The sequence below is a fragment of the Diceros bicornis genome, chromosome 5, assembly GCF_020826845.1.
Source record: "Diceros bicornis minor isolate mBicDic1 chromosome 5, mDicBic1.mat.cur, whole genome shotgun sequence".
Classification (NCBI taxonomy): domain Eukaryota; kingdom Metazoa; phylum Chordata; class Mammalia; order Perissodactyla; family Rhinocerotidae; genus Diceros; species Diceros bicornis.
Window position 1 is genome coordinate 14,342,947 of NC_080744.1, and position 15,711 is coordinate 14,358,657.

Sequence of the window (15,711 nt, forward strand, 5' to 3'; positions counted from 1 at the left end):
ATTCACTACAAAATATTTAGGAAATATGTATCGTATTCCTTCCAAGAGCTCAAATGGAATGAAAGAAAGAAAATAAGCTAGTAACAGTACATCATGGTAAGCAATATGATGGAATTAAGCAAATAGCAAGGGAGACATAATTTAGAGAGGAAAGAAAGTCAGGACAGGCTCCATGCTGGTGGTTTCTCCTTAACTGAGTAGTTCTGAAGGACAAGTATGAGATATGTAAAGAAGAGAAAGGAGCAAGGGACATTCCAGGAAGCAGAATGTAAATTCCTAGAATAAATGAAAATAGTTTTGCGTAGAAGGAACCAAGCATGGATAAGAGCTGAGAGATTTAAGAGGATGCAAAAGTAGGTAAGGACAAGATTACAACAGAACTTGTGTGCCAGGCTTAGGAGTTTGGAATTCATCATGATGACAATAAAGAGCCACTGAAAGATTTTGATCCCAGAACTGTTTATGTTTAGAAAGACCATTCTTGTGGCAGTGAGGAAGACAGATTGAAACGAGGAGTCAAAAAATAGAAAGGGGAATGTTAGGAGGCTACTGTAGAAATCCAGGTAAGAAACGACGAGTGTATGAACTAATACAGGGGATATAGGGATGAAGAGAAGCGGGAAGATACAAGAAATATTTAGGAAGTAGAACTCACTAAATCTGAGGTGACGTTAAGGTTTCCATATTCCACTTGAAGTAGCAAAATACTGATACAAGTAGACTGTGGTAAGTTAAATATGTATGTATATCGTAATACCTAGAGCAACCACTACGACAACTATTCAAAGAGATATAGTCAAAAAACACTATAGGTACATTAAAATAGAATATTAAGTAATGTTCAAGTAACCCATAGGAAAATAGGAAAGAGAAAACAGAAGAACAAAAATCAGAGGAAACAAATAATAAAATGGCAGAACTAAATCCTAATATATCAATAATATATCAGATAAAAGAGATTATCAGAATGTATTAAAAGAAAAGAACATAACCCAATTACATGCTGTTGACATGAAACTCATAGCTCTTCCTAGAGCTCAGGAAAGAGGTAGTGACTACAAAAAACAATCAGGTAGTAGAAAAAGCACAGATGTGGATGAATTATTCGAAGAAAATGAGCAGAATGATAAGAAACACCGACTGAGGACAGACCCCTGTAGTATACATTCACTTAAGAGGTGGGCTGAGAAAGAGACTGAGTTAACAAGAAAGGTAAGGGTGAAAGTGGGGAGATGGCATCATGGAAACCAAGGAAAAAAGGTGACTACCAACATCCAAAATTGTGAAGTAAGACAAAGACTGCAAAGCATCCACTGGAGTAGACCAGAAGGTTACTGGAGATCTCTGTATAATCTGTTTCAGAGTAATGGTGGGGACAGAAGTCAGATTTCAGTAGTTTGAGAAGAATACAAACTGTTCTTTTAAGACACTCGGCTGAAAAGAGACAGAGTAAAAGCAAGAGGGAGACGTAAAGCCCAGAAAATGTGAACTTAAGAATGTTTATATGCTGATGCGAAAAAAGTCAGTAGGTAAGGAGAAACTGGAGATATAGGAAAGGATTTTATTGGTGGAGAGAGGTCCTTGAAAAAGCTTGAAGAATGGTTGGTGGCTTAACCTTATAGGTTAAGTCAGCCAAAGGTTGAAGGAATTCTATGCCAAAAGCCTGTATTTCTTGGTAAATGAGGACAGAGATCAAGTGGCAGAGCAGAAGGCTGAAAAACGGGTGATAAATGTTTGGCATACACTTGCTAGGTTGAATCAGAAAGGGTGCTAAAAAACTGGGAGAAAGATAAAGGGGTCATGAGACTAGAAATGCTAATGGACTAAGGACCAGATAACAGACCTGGATATATAGGAGGTAGTGACAACACAGGATTACAGAGACAGAGCAGTGTACTTCTGTAATACTGAAACCTTGAAAGCATCAGAGCACAATAAGTTTGTAAACACTGCTTAAACTATCCCTCTTACAGATTCCCAACTCATATTAGCATATTAGAGCTCTGAGGAGACTTAGAATAAATAAACTTAGTTTTTTTAACCCAGCATTCCCGCAAATTTATTTGCCTACAGAACTCCCCTTTCAAGTTATTTCTATCAACATCATGAGGAACTGGTGTTTTTATCATGGACCTCATTTGGAGAAGCACTGTTCTAGACATTTCTCTCAATGATAAAGTCAATCCAATAACCACAATCCTTTGAGTAAGAGCTTTCAAGCAGCGACAAATCTACCTAACAATAATCCTTCAGTCTAAATTATTCCCCATCTTGTCCACGAGAACACAGTGAAACTTTTAACCTGTCCTCCAAGTCAAGTAATCTGCCATCTTACCTTGATCATTCATACTGTCCATTATCGTCATTAATTTCTTTAGCCTTGCCATTGACTCCTGTTCATTGCCTTTGCTCATAAAATCTGTTCCAAAACCAGGGATCATCCCCTAAAACAGACATATTTAAACATAAAATCAATATAGCTAACGATTAACTGTTCAGAATGTTCACATTTAACTACTGGCTTTAATAATGACACTAAGTTTTTAAAGTATCTATTTTTGCCCAAATAGTAAAAATAATTAAAGCAAGTGCATCTATTCTTAGACATTTTAATGAAAAATAAAAGAAGATAGAAAAAAACCTTTTAGGATAACTAACCAAGATCTGACTGAACGGGCCCATTTTCATGATATTTTGAAATTGTTCATACATGTCTCGCAACGTAAACTGACCTGAAATACAATATAAATGATTCAGATGTATTAGAGAATGTACATTTCCATTCAATAAAACTAATCTTTTCCTTAATCACAGGTTCATCTTGAAGCACACTTACCAAATACCCAATCGATTAATATTTACTGAGCAGTTACTATGTGCAAGGTCACAGGATGCATGCAGTAGAGAATATGCAGATACACAGACAGATTCTATCCTAGAGATGCTTACCTTCTACCAAAGAGAAAGGACAGAAACAAACACACAAGAAACTTGAAAACACAGCAGACAAACTATACCCACTAGGATGACTAAAATTAAAAAGCCTGACAACACCAAAAAGTAAAGAGTATGCGGTGCAAGCAGAACTGTCATATATTGCTGGTGAGAATGTAAAATGGCAAAAACACTGTAGAAGATTATTTGGAGTTTCTTAAACAGCTTAGCTGTCCATGAACTGGAAAATGGATCGACTGTGGATGAAATACTACTCAGCAGTAAAAGAACAAGCTACAGGTTAAGTACCACTATATGGGTGAATGTCAAACACATTATGCTGAGTCAAAGAAACCAGGTAGGGGAAAAGAGGACATACTCGAGGATTCCTCTAATATGAAGTATTTACCCCAAAGGGGAATAACCAAACTTTCTAGAGTAATGGAAATATTCTGTTTCCTGATGGAGTCTGGTTACTGTGCGTTTGTCAAAATTGATGGAATGATATCCTTAGGATCCGAGCATTTCATTATACGTAAATTAACTTCAATTAAAAGAAAAAAAAACAGAGAAGGAATAAGACAAAGGAGAAAAAGCATTTTCTATTTATGTCCTAAAAAAAGATATAAACAGAATAGGTATTTGGGTTTAGGCATTCTGAATTTGAAGTGGCCTTATAACGTTTTAAAAGAAATATAGCAGGCGGCTAGAAATGCAGAATTAAACTGGTAAAGAAGGTTAAGGCTCAAATACATCTTTGGCCGTTTTTCAGAAGTGACAACGGAAACTATGACAATATAGGAAATCCACTGTCATGGAACCCAAGTGAAGAGTTTGAAAACATAAAAGGCAGGTAACACTGTTAAATACTGGGAACCAAGGAAAAAGAGAAAGATCATCACATTTGGAAATTAGGAGGCCCATGGTGACCTCAGAAATGAGTAGAATGTTAGGAGCAGAAGTAAAATGCAGCGACATAAGGAGAGACCTAGGAGTCAGAAAGCAGACTGACTAGGAATATATTACCTACTTTAGTGTGATAGAAGAAGTAGTCGTAGGGCTATTCAAGTTAGAGGAAGGCAGGGGAAAGAAGCAGGCAATGAAAGATAGATTCATTCATTCAGCAAATATTTACTAAAGACACACTCAGTGCCAGAAACTGTGCAAGATACTGTGAACATAAAAGATGAAAAACACAGCTACGAAACCTACCTTCACCTTCAAGCAGGAAAAACAGACATCAAGTAATTGTGATAACACTACAATAATACAATAATACAACAATTACAGGGTGCAATGGAAACATGGAAGCAGAGGGTTCTAACTTAGTCTAGGGATCATGCAAAATGTCCCTGCAGGAGGACATTTAAGGAAGGAGCTGAAATAGGAGAAAGAGTTAGCCAGTTTGGCTTGGGGAGAAGAGGGCAGAAGTAGGAAGAAGAGGGGATAGCTGTCTAACAGGCAAAGGGACTAGCAAGAGCAAGGGCCCAGAGGTGGTAGATGGCCAGGTACATTTGAGAAACTGAGAGAAATGCAGCACGACAGGCACATGGAATGCTAAGAACAGTGTCAAAACATGACACGAAAGATAAGAGCTAAATGGTAGAGTCATTTAAAAATATTCCAAGGTAATGGGAAGCTACTGAAAGATTTAAAGAAAGGCAGTAACGGGATCAGATTTGCATTTCTTAAAGATCATTTTGGCTGCAGTATAAAAATAGATTCAAGAGGAAGAGCCCAAGAAACTGGAAAAGCTGTTAAAAGACAGAATAAACAATCGAGGCAAGAGATGAACTTGTATGGTTGCAGGAGCTGGAGAGAGAGGATGGAATGGAGATACTTAGGAAGTAGAATCACTAGGACTAATTGACTGATGGGAAAAGGGGTGGGCAGAGTGAGGAAGGGATAAAAGTCAATGACAACACCCAAGTTTCTGACTGGCAACAAGACAAATGATGTTAACATTCATTGATGATAACAATGGGGTGGGAGGTTGGGATGGGAAGATAAGGATATGTTGAAGTGTCTATGAAACATCCAAGAATAGTCTAATAAACATAAAGATCTGAGTTTGAAGCTCCAAAGAAAGAAAATGGCCTAGAATGACCCCTGAAAAACACCAACATTTAAGAGAGGGGTAAAGACACAGTAGCTGACAAGACGAGTGAGGAGAAGAAAAGGCAGGACAGTATGTGGCCATGGAAATTAAGAGTAAGACCATTTTGAGAAAAACAGAAATGGTCAATAATAATATATGTTGAATGCTTCTGATATTCTGGACATTTTACATACATCAGCTAATTTCATCTTCACAACTCTATGAATAAGATACTTAGTATTATCTACTTTTTACAGATAAGGAAACTGAGGTTAAGTAATTTGAAAAAGTTATATGGATAAAAATAGATCAGGTACAAATTCAGGTATGTTAGATTTAAGAAGCTGAGGTCTTCATCACAATGATATACTTCTCTATAGGAGTGGTCTTCAATGTGGAGTGAAAAAAATGTGTGTGTGTGTGTATTTAATCTCATTCTTTTAAATTTCTTTTTATATATTTTATTACATATATACATAATTCATAAGTAAACACAGATTAGAAGAGAGCATTCTAATTTACCTTTAACCTGTTTTACTTCAAGGAACCGAATGTAAGCCTCGATTTTAACCTTAAGGCAATTTGATTACAAGAAAGAAAAACATTCAATTCTACAATTGCTCAGATGTCTGAGATTTAAAAGGATTTGCATATAAATCATTAAAAAAAATAAAAATTTAAAGAATTGACTTTAATAACACATTTATCATTTAAAACAAATAGTGGCTTTATCAAAAAGAATTCAAGGGAAGACATCTAAGATCAAAAGCTTTTCGCCTCTCATATACCATGTTTCAACTTCTCTATAAGTGCTTCATTGTCATCCAACTTCAACTCGTTGACTTTATCTATCAGTCCTTCAATGTCACCCATACCTAGAAGACCCAAAGAAGAAAAATTAACAACTAAGAGTATACCCTGCTTTACATTATACAAAATACACACATACACACATAAAAGCCTGTGAGACAGGCAGGTCAGGCGTTCCTACTACACTTCACAGGTGAGAAAACCAAAGCTGCACAGGCTAAGACAAAGCAGGGACTCCAGCCCAGGGTGAAATGCCAAATTCCACACTCTCTAACTACAATACCTGGAGATATTGCGCAAGTTTCACTGCCACTACCACCGCTGTTACTACAATCACACATTTTTGTATTGTGCTCTAAATCTTTTCCAAAGAACTTTCCATCTAATAGCTCGTTCTACCACTCTAACCACAGGAAGCAGATAACCATCATCCCTATTTTACAGTTAAGGAAGATAAATCATAGAAGGAAATGATTTTCCTGAACTAGTTAGTGACAGGGTAGGACTAAAAGCCTAATCTGTCCTAAAGATCCACGCTAATTCTTGGAGATTTTTCTATATCCCCACCACTGTACATACCAAGAAGTTTGCTGATGAAAGGCTGTGTTTTGAAAGGTTCAAAGTCATCTATATGTTCCCCTGTACCAATGAAAATAATTGGACTTTTTGTGGCAGCAACTCTGCAAAAAAAAAAAGAAAACATAAAATAACCTCCAAATGGAAAACAAATTTCTAGCAGATTTCAAAGCTAATCATACAAAGGTACATAGCTCAAGTTTCTTTCCACTAGTTAAAACAGAACTACATCAGAGAGACTCCAAAATTCTGTTTCCATTTTAACTTCTTTTATAGATCATATTAGGTCCACTATTGGAATATATTTTAAATGATCAATAAGAAATCCATAAATACACACACACACACACCCCCCATATAAGACCAAGGCATAGGACAAAAGCACCAATGATACTTACGCACTGAGTGCACCACCTCCTTTTGCATGGCCATCGAGTTTTGTCACTATTACTGAGGCTACATCTACTTTATCTTTAAAAGCCTTAGCCTGAGCTTCACAAGCCTGCCCAATGGAAGCATCCATCACATAAACAATGTTATCAGGTTGCTAGAAAATTTAAATAGAGAGACACATATTTTTACTGATCTTAAGCAAATTTCCTCATTAGAAACCGTAGAAAAATATATATTATAAGTAATTATTCATTCAATCAATAAATATTTATTGAGGGAGTACTACGTTGTAGACACCATTTAGGTCCTGAGACCAAGAGATGAATAAGAAAATCCTTGTCCTTGTGGGACTTACATTCTAGTCAGAGGAGACAGACACTAAAAGGCAAATAAACATTACAGATGTACAACAATTAAAATGGGGTAGAGAGTATCAGTTTTGAGGCATGGGAGGATTCTTTAGGTACATAGTCAGGGAAGGCCTCTCTGGAGGTAACATTTGAGCTGAGGTCTGAATAAAGAAGAAAAAGTTATGCAAAGATCTGGAGGAACATTCTAGGCAAAGGGAATAGCAGAAATAAATCAGAGAAAAACAAAAAGTAGAAGAGTATGTATTGAAACCAAAATAAATAAAACAGAGGTGAGGTTACGTCCCTTAGCTCTGCTAAACTAGGTCAAAATAATGGCATAACTAAAAAGAAATTTATTAGCATTAACCATTAACCAAAGAATTACTGGCAACACGCCAATGACAAAACATGGGTTCATAATATCTGCTACAGATTATCTATAAACTGCTTCTTCTCCCCAAGTTATTTCCATCACAATTTTAAAGAGACAGTAAATGATGATATTTTTAAATGCTTCATTTTCAACATCTTTCAAAATTCATCTAAAGTAAATGTTTCCAATTTAATTTAAATAATTTACAGAAAGGAAATTCAACAGGTGTCAAAGGTTAATTCTTAATTTTTTTGTTACTTTTTCTTATACATCCTAATATGATGATTAAGTGAGAAAGGAAATATTTTTTGATACCTACTCATGAAAATTTCATATTAAATGTAGAGAAGATTCAGTCCTTATCATACAGACACAGGTGCCAAAAATAGAATTAAATTACTTGGAATCTGTCTTACAAGCAAAAAATAATTTATACGGATCAAAAACTCAATCAGGGCTAGTAATTAAATTACCCAAAGTCCTTATAATGTTAAATTGAAAGCTACTTACTATAGCATTAGCAACTTGAAGCATCTCTTCAAACAAAGAGTCTTCTTGTTTATGGCGACCACTTGTATCAACAATAATAATTTCAAAATTTTCATTTTTGAATTTCTCCACTCCTTCCGAGGCAATGATAACAGGATCCATTTCTGTATAGCTATTTAATAACGACAAATGATTTAATGACAACCACAACAGCAAAACTTCCAAATACTAATAATTTGTAAACTGTTAGTGTACCTTCAATCTATTCTAGATTAGACTAGACATTATGACTAGAAAAAGTCATAATTGGGCCGGCCCCGTGGCTTAGCAGTTAGGTGCACGCACTCCGCTACTGGCGGCCTGGGTTCGGATCCCAGGTGCGCACTGACGCACCGCTTGTCCGGCCATGCTGAGGCCGCGTCCCACATACAGCAACTAGAAGGATGTGCAGCTATGACATGCAACTATCTACTGGGGCTTTGGGGGAAAAATAAATAAATAAAATTATACAAAAAAAAAAAGAGAAAGTCATAATGATCACAATTTCAATTTAGAAGAATAAAATCTAATAAGTATCAAACATAGCAACCTAATTCTAGAGCAGCATGAAGCAGTATCCAGTTTTCCAGTTACAAAACCTGTATGATTCTGCTGAATGTCTTTTCTGAATGAGTTGTGTTTCCCTCAAATTTTTTTTACATTTTCTTTAATAATTGAACTTGAGTTACATAGTGTTTTACATATGCTTTTCCATTTAACACTCTTTTGTAAGCATTTTATAAAACCAGTAAATAGTCTTGTAAAACATGACTTTTAGGCTATACAGCATTCCATTAGATGACTATGCTATCACTTATTAAATAAATGCCCTACTGTTGGCCATTTAAGGTTTTTCCAATTTCTTGGTATTAAAAATATAGCCAATATGGACAGTACATAATGTTGTTTCTTTGAAATTATTATGACACACTCCTACAAGTTGAATTTGGAGCAAACGCTCTGATCATTTAGGCTTTTGATTTTTTTTTTTTTTTCCCATGTGAGAGGGACCAGCCCTGAGCTAACATCCAATGCCAATCCTCGCTTTTGCTGAGGACGACTGGCCCTGGGCTAACATCCATGTCCATCTTCCTCTACTTTATATGGGACACCGCCACAGCATGGCCTAACAAGCGGTGCGTCAGTGCATGCCCGGGATCCGAACCGGCGAACCCCGGGCCGCCGCAGCGGAGCGCACGCACCTAACCGCTTGAGCCACCGGGCTGGCCCCAGTAGGCTTTTGATTTTTAAAAGGAAAATGTCCTCAATAAAAATTTAATTTCATTTCTATTTCACTACATTTTCACAATTCTGAAAAATCTCTTCAACTTGAAAATCAAGAAATGAGATTGCATTTTAATTTGTATTCTTTTGAATAGTGGCAACTTTTTATACAGATCAATACTGCCAAATGAAAAGACATATAATGTTAACAAAAAAGTTTTTTCCCCAAATCAATAAAAGTAACAAAAATCAAGTAGGAATACACTTAATAAGAATATGTGTGTGATTTAAACGAAGAAATTTACTATACTTAGGGACATACAAGTTTTTAACAAAAAAGACACAGCAAGTTTCTAAATGGAACTACACAAATATAGTAAAGATATCAGTTCTCCCATAAATTAATTTAACACTGGAGCTACAGTTCAAGTCCCTCCCCAATCCCATTCCCTTCATCTCTCCCAGAGGAAACAATGATCACTAATACTTCACTCCACATACATAATATGTTTTCTAAGTTTACATCAGCAAAAGAGAGATTATTTAATAAATGGTATTGAGAATACTGGCTAAAAATTAATGCTCTGGCTTTGGCTGATCGTTCAAGTAATTATCACCTAAATTATATCATTTGCAAATTGCAATCCCTAAAGACAAACTATTTATTATCCTTTGATTTTAAAATCTGTATCAGAAACAGTTCTTATTCAAAGTTCAGAAATAAAACCACACATATACAGACAGCTAATCTTCGACAAAGGAGCTAAGAACATACAATGGAGAAAGGAAAGTCTCTTCGATAAATGGTGCTGGGAAAACTGGACAGCCACATGCAAAAGAATGAAGGTAGACCATTATCTTTCACAAAAGTTACACAAACTTTTCAAAAGTTTCACAAAAATACACAAAAATTAACTCAAAATGGATTAAAGACTTGAAGGTAAGAGGTGAAACCATAAAACTTCTAGAAGAAAATACAGGCAGTATACTCTTTGACATCAGTCTTAGAGGGATTTTTTCAAATGCCATATCTACTCAGGCAAGGGAAACAAAAGAAAAAATAAACAAATGGGACTTCATCAGACTAAAGAGCTTCTGCAAGGCAAAGGAAACTATGAACAAAACAAAAAGACAACTCACCAATTGGGAGAAAATATTTGCAAATCATATATCTGACAAGGGGTTAATCTCCAAAATATATAAAGAACTCATAGAACTCAACAACAAAAAAACAACCCGATCAAAAAATGGGCAGAGGATATGAACAGACACTTTTCCAAAGAAGATATATGGATGTCCAACAGGCACAAGAAAAGATGTTCAACATCACTAATCATCAGGGAAATACAAATCAAAACTATAATGAGATATCACCTTACATCTATTAGAATGGCTATAATTACCAGGACAAAAAACAACAAATGTTGGAGAGGATGAGGAGAAAAAGGAACCCTCATACACTGTTGGTGGGAATGCAAACTTGTTCAGCCACTATGGAAAACAGTATGGAGATTTCTCAAAAAACTAAAAACTGCCATACCATATGACCCAGCTATACCACACTGGGTATTTATCCGAAGAACTTGAATCAACAATCCAAAGAGACTTATGCACCCCTATGTTTACTGCAGCATTATTCCCAACAGCCAACATGTGGAAGCAACCCAGGTGCCCATCGACTAATGAATGGGTAAAGAAGATGTGGTATATATATATATATATATATAATGGAATACTACTCAGCCATAAAAAAGACAAAACCGTCCCATTTGCAACAACATGGATAGAACTTGAGGTATTATCTTAAGTGAGATAAGCCAGAGAAAGACAAACACCATATGATTTCAGTCATGTGGAAGATAAACAAATACACGGACAAAGAGAACAGATTAGTGGTTACCAGAGGGGAAGAGGGATGGGGGGTGGGCAGAGGGAGTAAAGGGGCACATATATATGTTGACTGACAAATAAAAATGTACAACTGAAATTTCACAATGTGGCAAACTATTATGATACCAACAAAAATAAATAAAATTAAACAGAAAACCTAAAAAATAAATAAACAAAATTCCTAACATTATTCTTTAATCTACCTGTTAGAATTTATCATAAAAAAATAACTAAAAGAAAAAAATTTTAAATAAAGAACACACCATAGCCAAAGTTCACCAGTTTTTCTGGCCAAAGAGTAGAAGGTAATGACTAACAAAATGATATCATGCATTTAACTACCTCAAATTTCAGCTTCTTGAAACTTTCTTCCTGAGGGTACAATAGACCATTTACATTAACAATGTTAAGAAAAATGCTAATCCTTCAAATAAGTCCTTCTAAATTGAATCTAGACTTGATTCTTTTAATTACTCATTCTAACATACACAAACTACCTAACTGAATAGCAATGTATCAAATGAAGGATAGCAATAATCAGAAATCTCTACCTGAAATCACTAAAGATTATAAGCCATTTTAGGATAATCAAACACAAACTTTTTAAAATGATGTAGTACTAAAGAAACAGACAGTATGGAATTCACCAGTGTGTGGTTAATCAAGGAATGCTTCAGACAGGTCTTAAAAGAAACAACAGGAATAGAGAAGCAGAAGGCAGTAGAAAAGCATGCAAGTCAGCATGGTAAGTACAGGCAGAATTATAAACTAAACAATGTCCACTCTGATCTACCAGGCTACATCAGAGGAGTCATGTTTTAATAATAAAAGATAACAATTTATTAACTATGCCCCAGTTTGTTCCAGAAAGGATTTAAGCTTATAAGTTTACATTAAAATGTGACCAGAGAGCATAACATAAAAAGTCAGACAGACAAGATAAGGCTCATGAGTATCAAAATAAAAAACAGAAACTCACCTTCCATAGAACGGAATTCTTGCTTTGGTAGCATTCTGTTTTAGTTGGTCAAAAGCCCCTACAATATAATGAGTTAATGAGTCCTCCAATTTGAAAATAAGAATTATAGAAAATTTTCAAATTTCAACAGGTTACCTGCTCTGAATGTGTCTGCACATATCAAACAGGTCTTCCAACCTTTCCTCTGGTAATAATATGCCAACTGGGAAAGGAAGATTAAAAAATATAGTATCAATAAATACAAATTATTATACATATTTTTTTTGTTTACCCTTGTTATTTACTTAACGAGTAAAGTAAAATTGCTCATATTCTCCTGAAAATAATACTATTAAATTTTTCAATACAACAAATTTCCTAAAGAGTTTAAATTCTAACTGCCATACAGTCACAATCAAAGGGTACAAAATGATCAAGCAACAAATGACCATAGTAAAAAATGTGAACTACTATTAATGTTAATTTAGCAAAAACAAACAATCACATAATCTGGCAACAAAGTTGAGGCACCCAATTTTGGAGGAAGGGATGGTACAATGAATTAAAAATTAGCATAAGGATCTGCGAAATGAAGATCTAAATTATGCTGGGTGGGACACTGTAAAAAGGCAGTCTTGAGCCATAGGAGATAAGGTAAACTTTCCATGTTCTCTTCTCCAAAAATCATATCCTCACCTCCTTAAAGGATAGGAACAGTCTTTTTGGTAAAAGGAATAGCCTAGTTATACAGAAGTCTACCATTCTTACAAAAAGCAATCACATCAGAGACTATGGGACTCTTTCTTCTTATCCTACAAAAAGCTATTACAAAAACACAATAGATACATCAAGTAACACAAAATTGTAAAGCAAAAATACTATAAAGCTTGGCCTTAGCATAAAACTTGATTTATACAAACATCTTCTCTATGACGTTCTTTTTAAATTAAGTATAACTTACCTTTGAACATGTTGTTGTTTTACCACTCCCTTGCAAGCCAACAAACATGATCACATTCTGTTTTCCTTTAGTGGGTGTCCATGCTTTAACTCCAGGGTCCACAAGCTACATGTCAAAAATAAAATAAAAATAAAATCAGGTTAACATATGCTTACATTCAAAACCCCTCTTTTAAATTGTAAAAATAATTTCAGGACGTTTTGGTATAAAAGGCAAATCATAATCCTACCAGATTAATCCAAATCTACTATTTCCCTTTGTACACACATACTGAAATTTCAGAATTTAAAATAATGCATTGTGAAGTCACAAGCAAGCCTATATTCCCAAATCAATTCAGAGTAAAAATCTCAAAACATATTTTAGAAGAAGCTGGGGTGTGAATAAAATGTGAGACCAAGTTTGAGGCAAAGAAGCAATCTGCATCAGCCTGCAGAAATATAAAAATATATGTGCAGACCACATATGAACTTTTCAATTTCTAGCAGTGACATTAAAAAATTTTAAAACAAGTGGTATTAATCTTAATACTTTATTTAACCTGATATATTATCATTTCAACATGTAATTTATATTGAAAAATTACTGAGATTTTTATATTCCCCTTTCCCATACTAGGTCTTCGAATTTGGAATCTGTTTCATACGTTTCATATTTAAAGTACATCTCAATTTGGACTAGCCACATTACAAGTGTTCAATAACCACATGTGGCTAGAGGCTACCAAATTGGGACAGCATACATCTTCATGTTCAATTTGACAAATGTTTATGTATGAGCAAAACTACAAATTACATGTGAAAGACTTTCTAGGTCAGTCAAATGTCAAACTCTGCAATGTCAAAGATACACTATTCTATAAAGTTATTATATGTAGACAGCTAGTAAAAAATAATCACCAATTTTATAATGACAGTCAGTGGAAAATTAAGGTTCATATACGGACAGTCCCCAAACTAACAGGCATGAGGCATTTTTAAAGTTCATTTAAAAAAATAATTCATTTGTGGGGCCGGCCCAGTGGCGCAAGCGGTTAAGTGCGCGCGCTCCGCTGCGGCGGCCCGGGGTTCGCTGGTTCGGATCCCGGGCGCGCACCGACGCACTGCTTGGTAAGCCATGCTGTGGCGGCGTCCCATATAAAGTGGAGGAAGATAGGCACCGATGTTAGCCCAGGGCCGTCTTCCTCAGCAAAAAAAAGAGGAGGATTGGCAGATGTTAGCTCAGGGCTGATCTCCTCACAAAAAAAAAAAATAAAAAAAAAATAATTCATTTGTGAGTCAGTTGTTTGGAGCTTGAAACATGTATCTCCATATGATAATAAAGCCATAACAGTAGTTAAGGTCCTAGACCAGAGGTTGCCAAACTATGTGTAAATAAGGTTTTATGGAACGTAGCCGCACCCATTCATTTACTGCTTTTGTGCTACAACAGCAGAGATGAATACACTCATGTGTCACTAAAGACCAGGATATGTTCTGAGAAATACATCATTAGGCGATTTCATTGCTGTGCAAACATCACAGTGTACTTACAGAAACCTAGATGGTATAGCCTACTACACACCTAGGCTGCATGGTATATAGCCTATTGCTCCTAGGCTATAAAGCTCCATGTTACTGTATTGAATACTGTAGGCAACTGTAACACAATGGTATTTGTGATCTAAACATAGAAAAGGTACAGTAAAAATATTGTATAAAAGATTAAAAAATAGTACACCTGTATAGGGCATTTACCATGAATGGAGCAACTTTGGGAAGCTGCTCTGGGTGAGTCAGTGAGTGAGTGGTGAGTGTGAAGGTCTAGGACATGACTGTACACTACTGTAGACTTTATAAACACTGTACACTTAGGCTACACTAAATTTATAAAAAAAATATTTTTCTTTCTTCAATAATAAATTAACCTTAGCTTACTGTAACTTATTTTATAAACTTTTAATTTTTAACTTTTCACTCTTTTGTAATAACACTTAGCTTAAAACACATTGTACAGTTGTACAAAAATATTTCCTTTCTTTACATCCTCATTCTATAACCTTATTTTCTATTTTTTAAATTTTCTATTTTTTTTTCTTTTTAAACTTTTTTGTTAAAAACTAAGACACAAACATACACATTAGCCTAGGCCTACACAATGTCAGGAACATCAATATCACTGTCTCCCACCTCCACATTTTGTCCCACTGGAAGGTCTTCAGGGGCAATAATACGCATGGAGCTGTCATCTCCAATGATAACCTTCTTAGGGAATACCTCCTGAAGGACCTGCCTGAGGCTTGTCACTCTTTTCAGAAATATGTCCATGATGGTTTGCTTGGTTTGTTTCTTTTTTTCATCATAGGTTTACTTGTAAGCAGATAACGCACCATGAACATTCCTCTCTATTAACGAAAACCTTTTGGTGTTTCATGTTTTCAAACTTTTTAAGGAGCTTGTTGAAGTCTGCAAAAGCTTCTGCTAAACCCTTCACTGTGAATTTTCTTGGGGGTTCTTTTTCTTCTCTTGCATTTTCCCTTTTTCTTGCCTCTTCTTCAGCCATGTACTCCTGTTCCAGTTCCAACAACTCTTCATTAGTCCATTCCTCAGGAACCACCTCTAGGAGCTCCTCCATGTC

General features: G+C 35.4%; 1 protein-coding gene across 3 annotated transcripts in view; it reads right to left on the reverse strand.

Annotated features, from left to right (window-relative positions):
• The window catches only part of LOC131405673 (signal recognition particle subunit SRP54), a 76,628-nt gene that overhangs the window by 43,395 nt on the left and 17,522 nt on the right, over nucleotides 1-15,711 (reverse strand). For all 3 annotated transcript variants that reach the window (XM_058540727.1, XM_058540725.1, XM_058540724.1), the window contains 9 exons: nucleotides 13,096-13,200; nucleotides 12,291-12,357; nucleotides 12,156-12,213; nucleotides 8,045-8,195; nucleotides 6,817-6,965; nucleotides 6,422-6,522; nucleotides 5,821-5,907; nucleotides 2,659-2,732; nucleotides 2,336-2,444 (listed from right to left, as the gene is read on the reverse strand). In XM_058540727.1, the coding sequence (XP_058396710.1) occupies nucleotides 2,336-2,444; nucleotides 2,659-2,732; nucleotides 5,821-5,907; nucleotides 6,422-6,522; nucleotides 6,817-6,965; nucleotides 8,045-8,195; nucleotides 12,156-12,213; nucleotides 12,291-12,357; nucleotides 13,096-13,200 (901 nt within the window). The remainder of the gene's footprint in view (nucleotides 1-2,335; nucleotides 2,445-2,658; nucleotides 2,733-5,820; nucleotides 5,908-6,421; nucleotides 6,523-6,816; nucleotides 6,966-8,044; nucleotides 8,196-12,155; nucleotides 12,214-12,290; nucleotides 12,358-13,095; nucleotides 13,201-15,711) is intronic.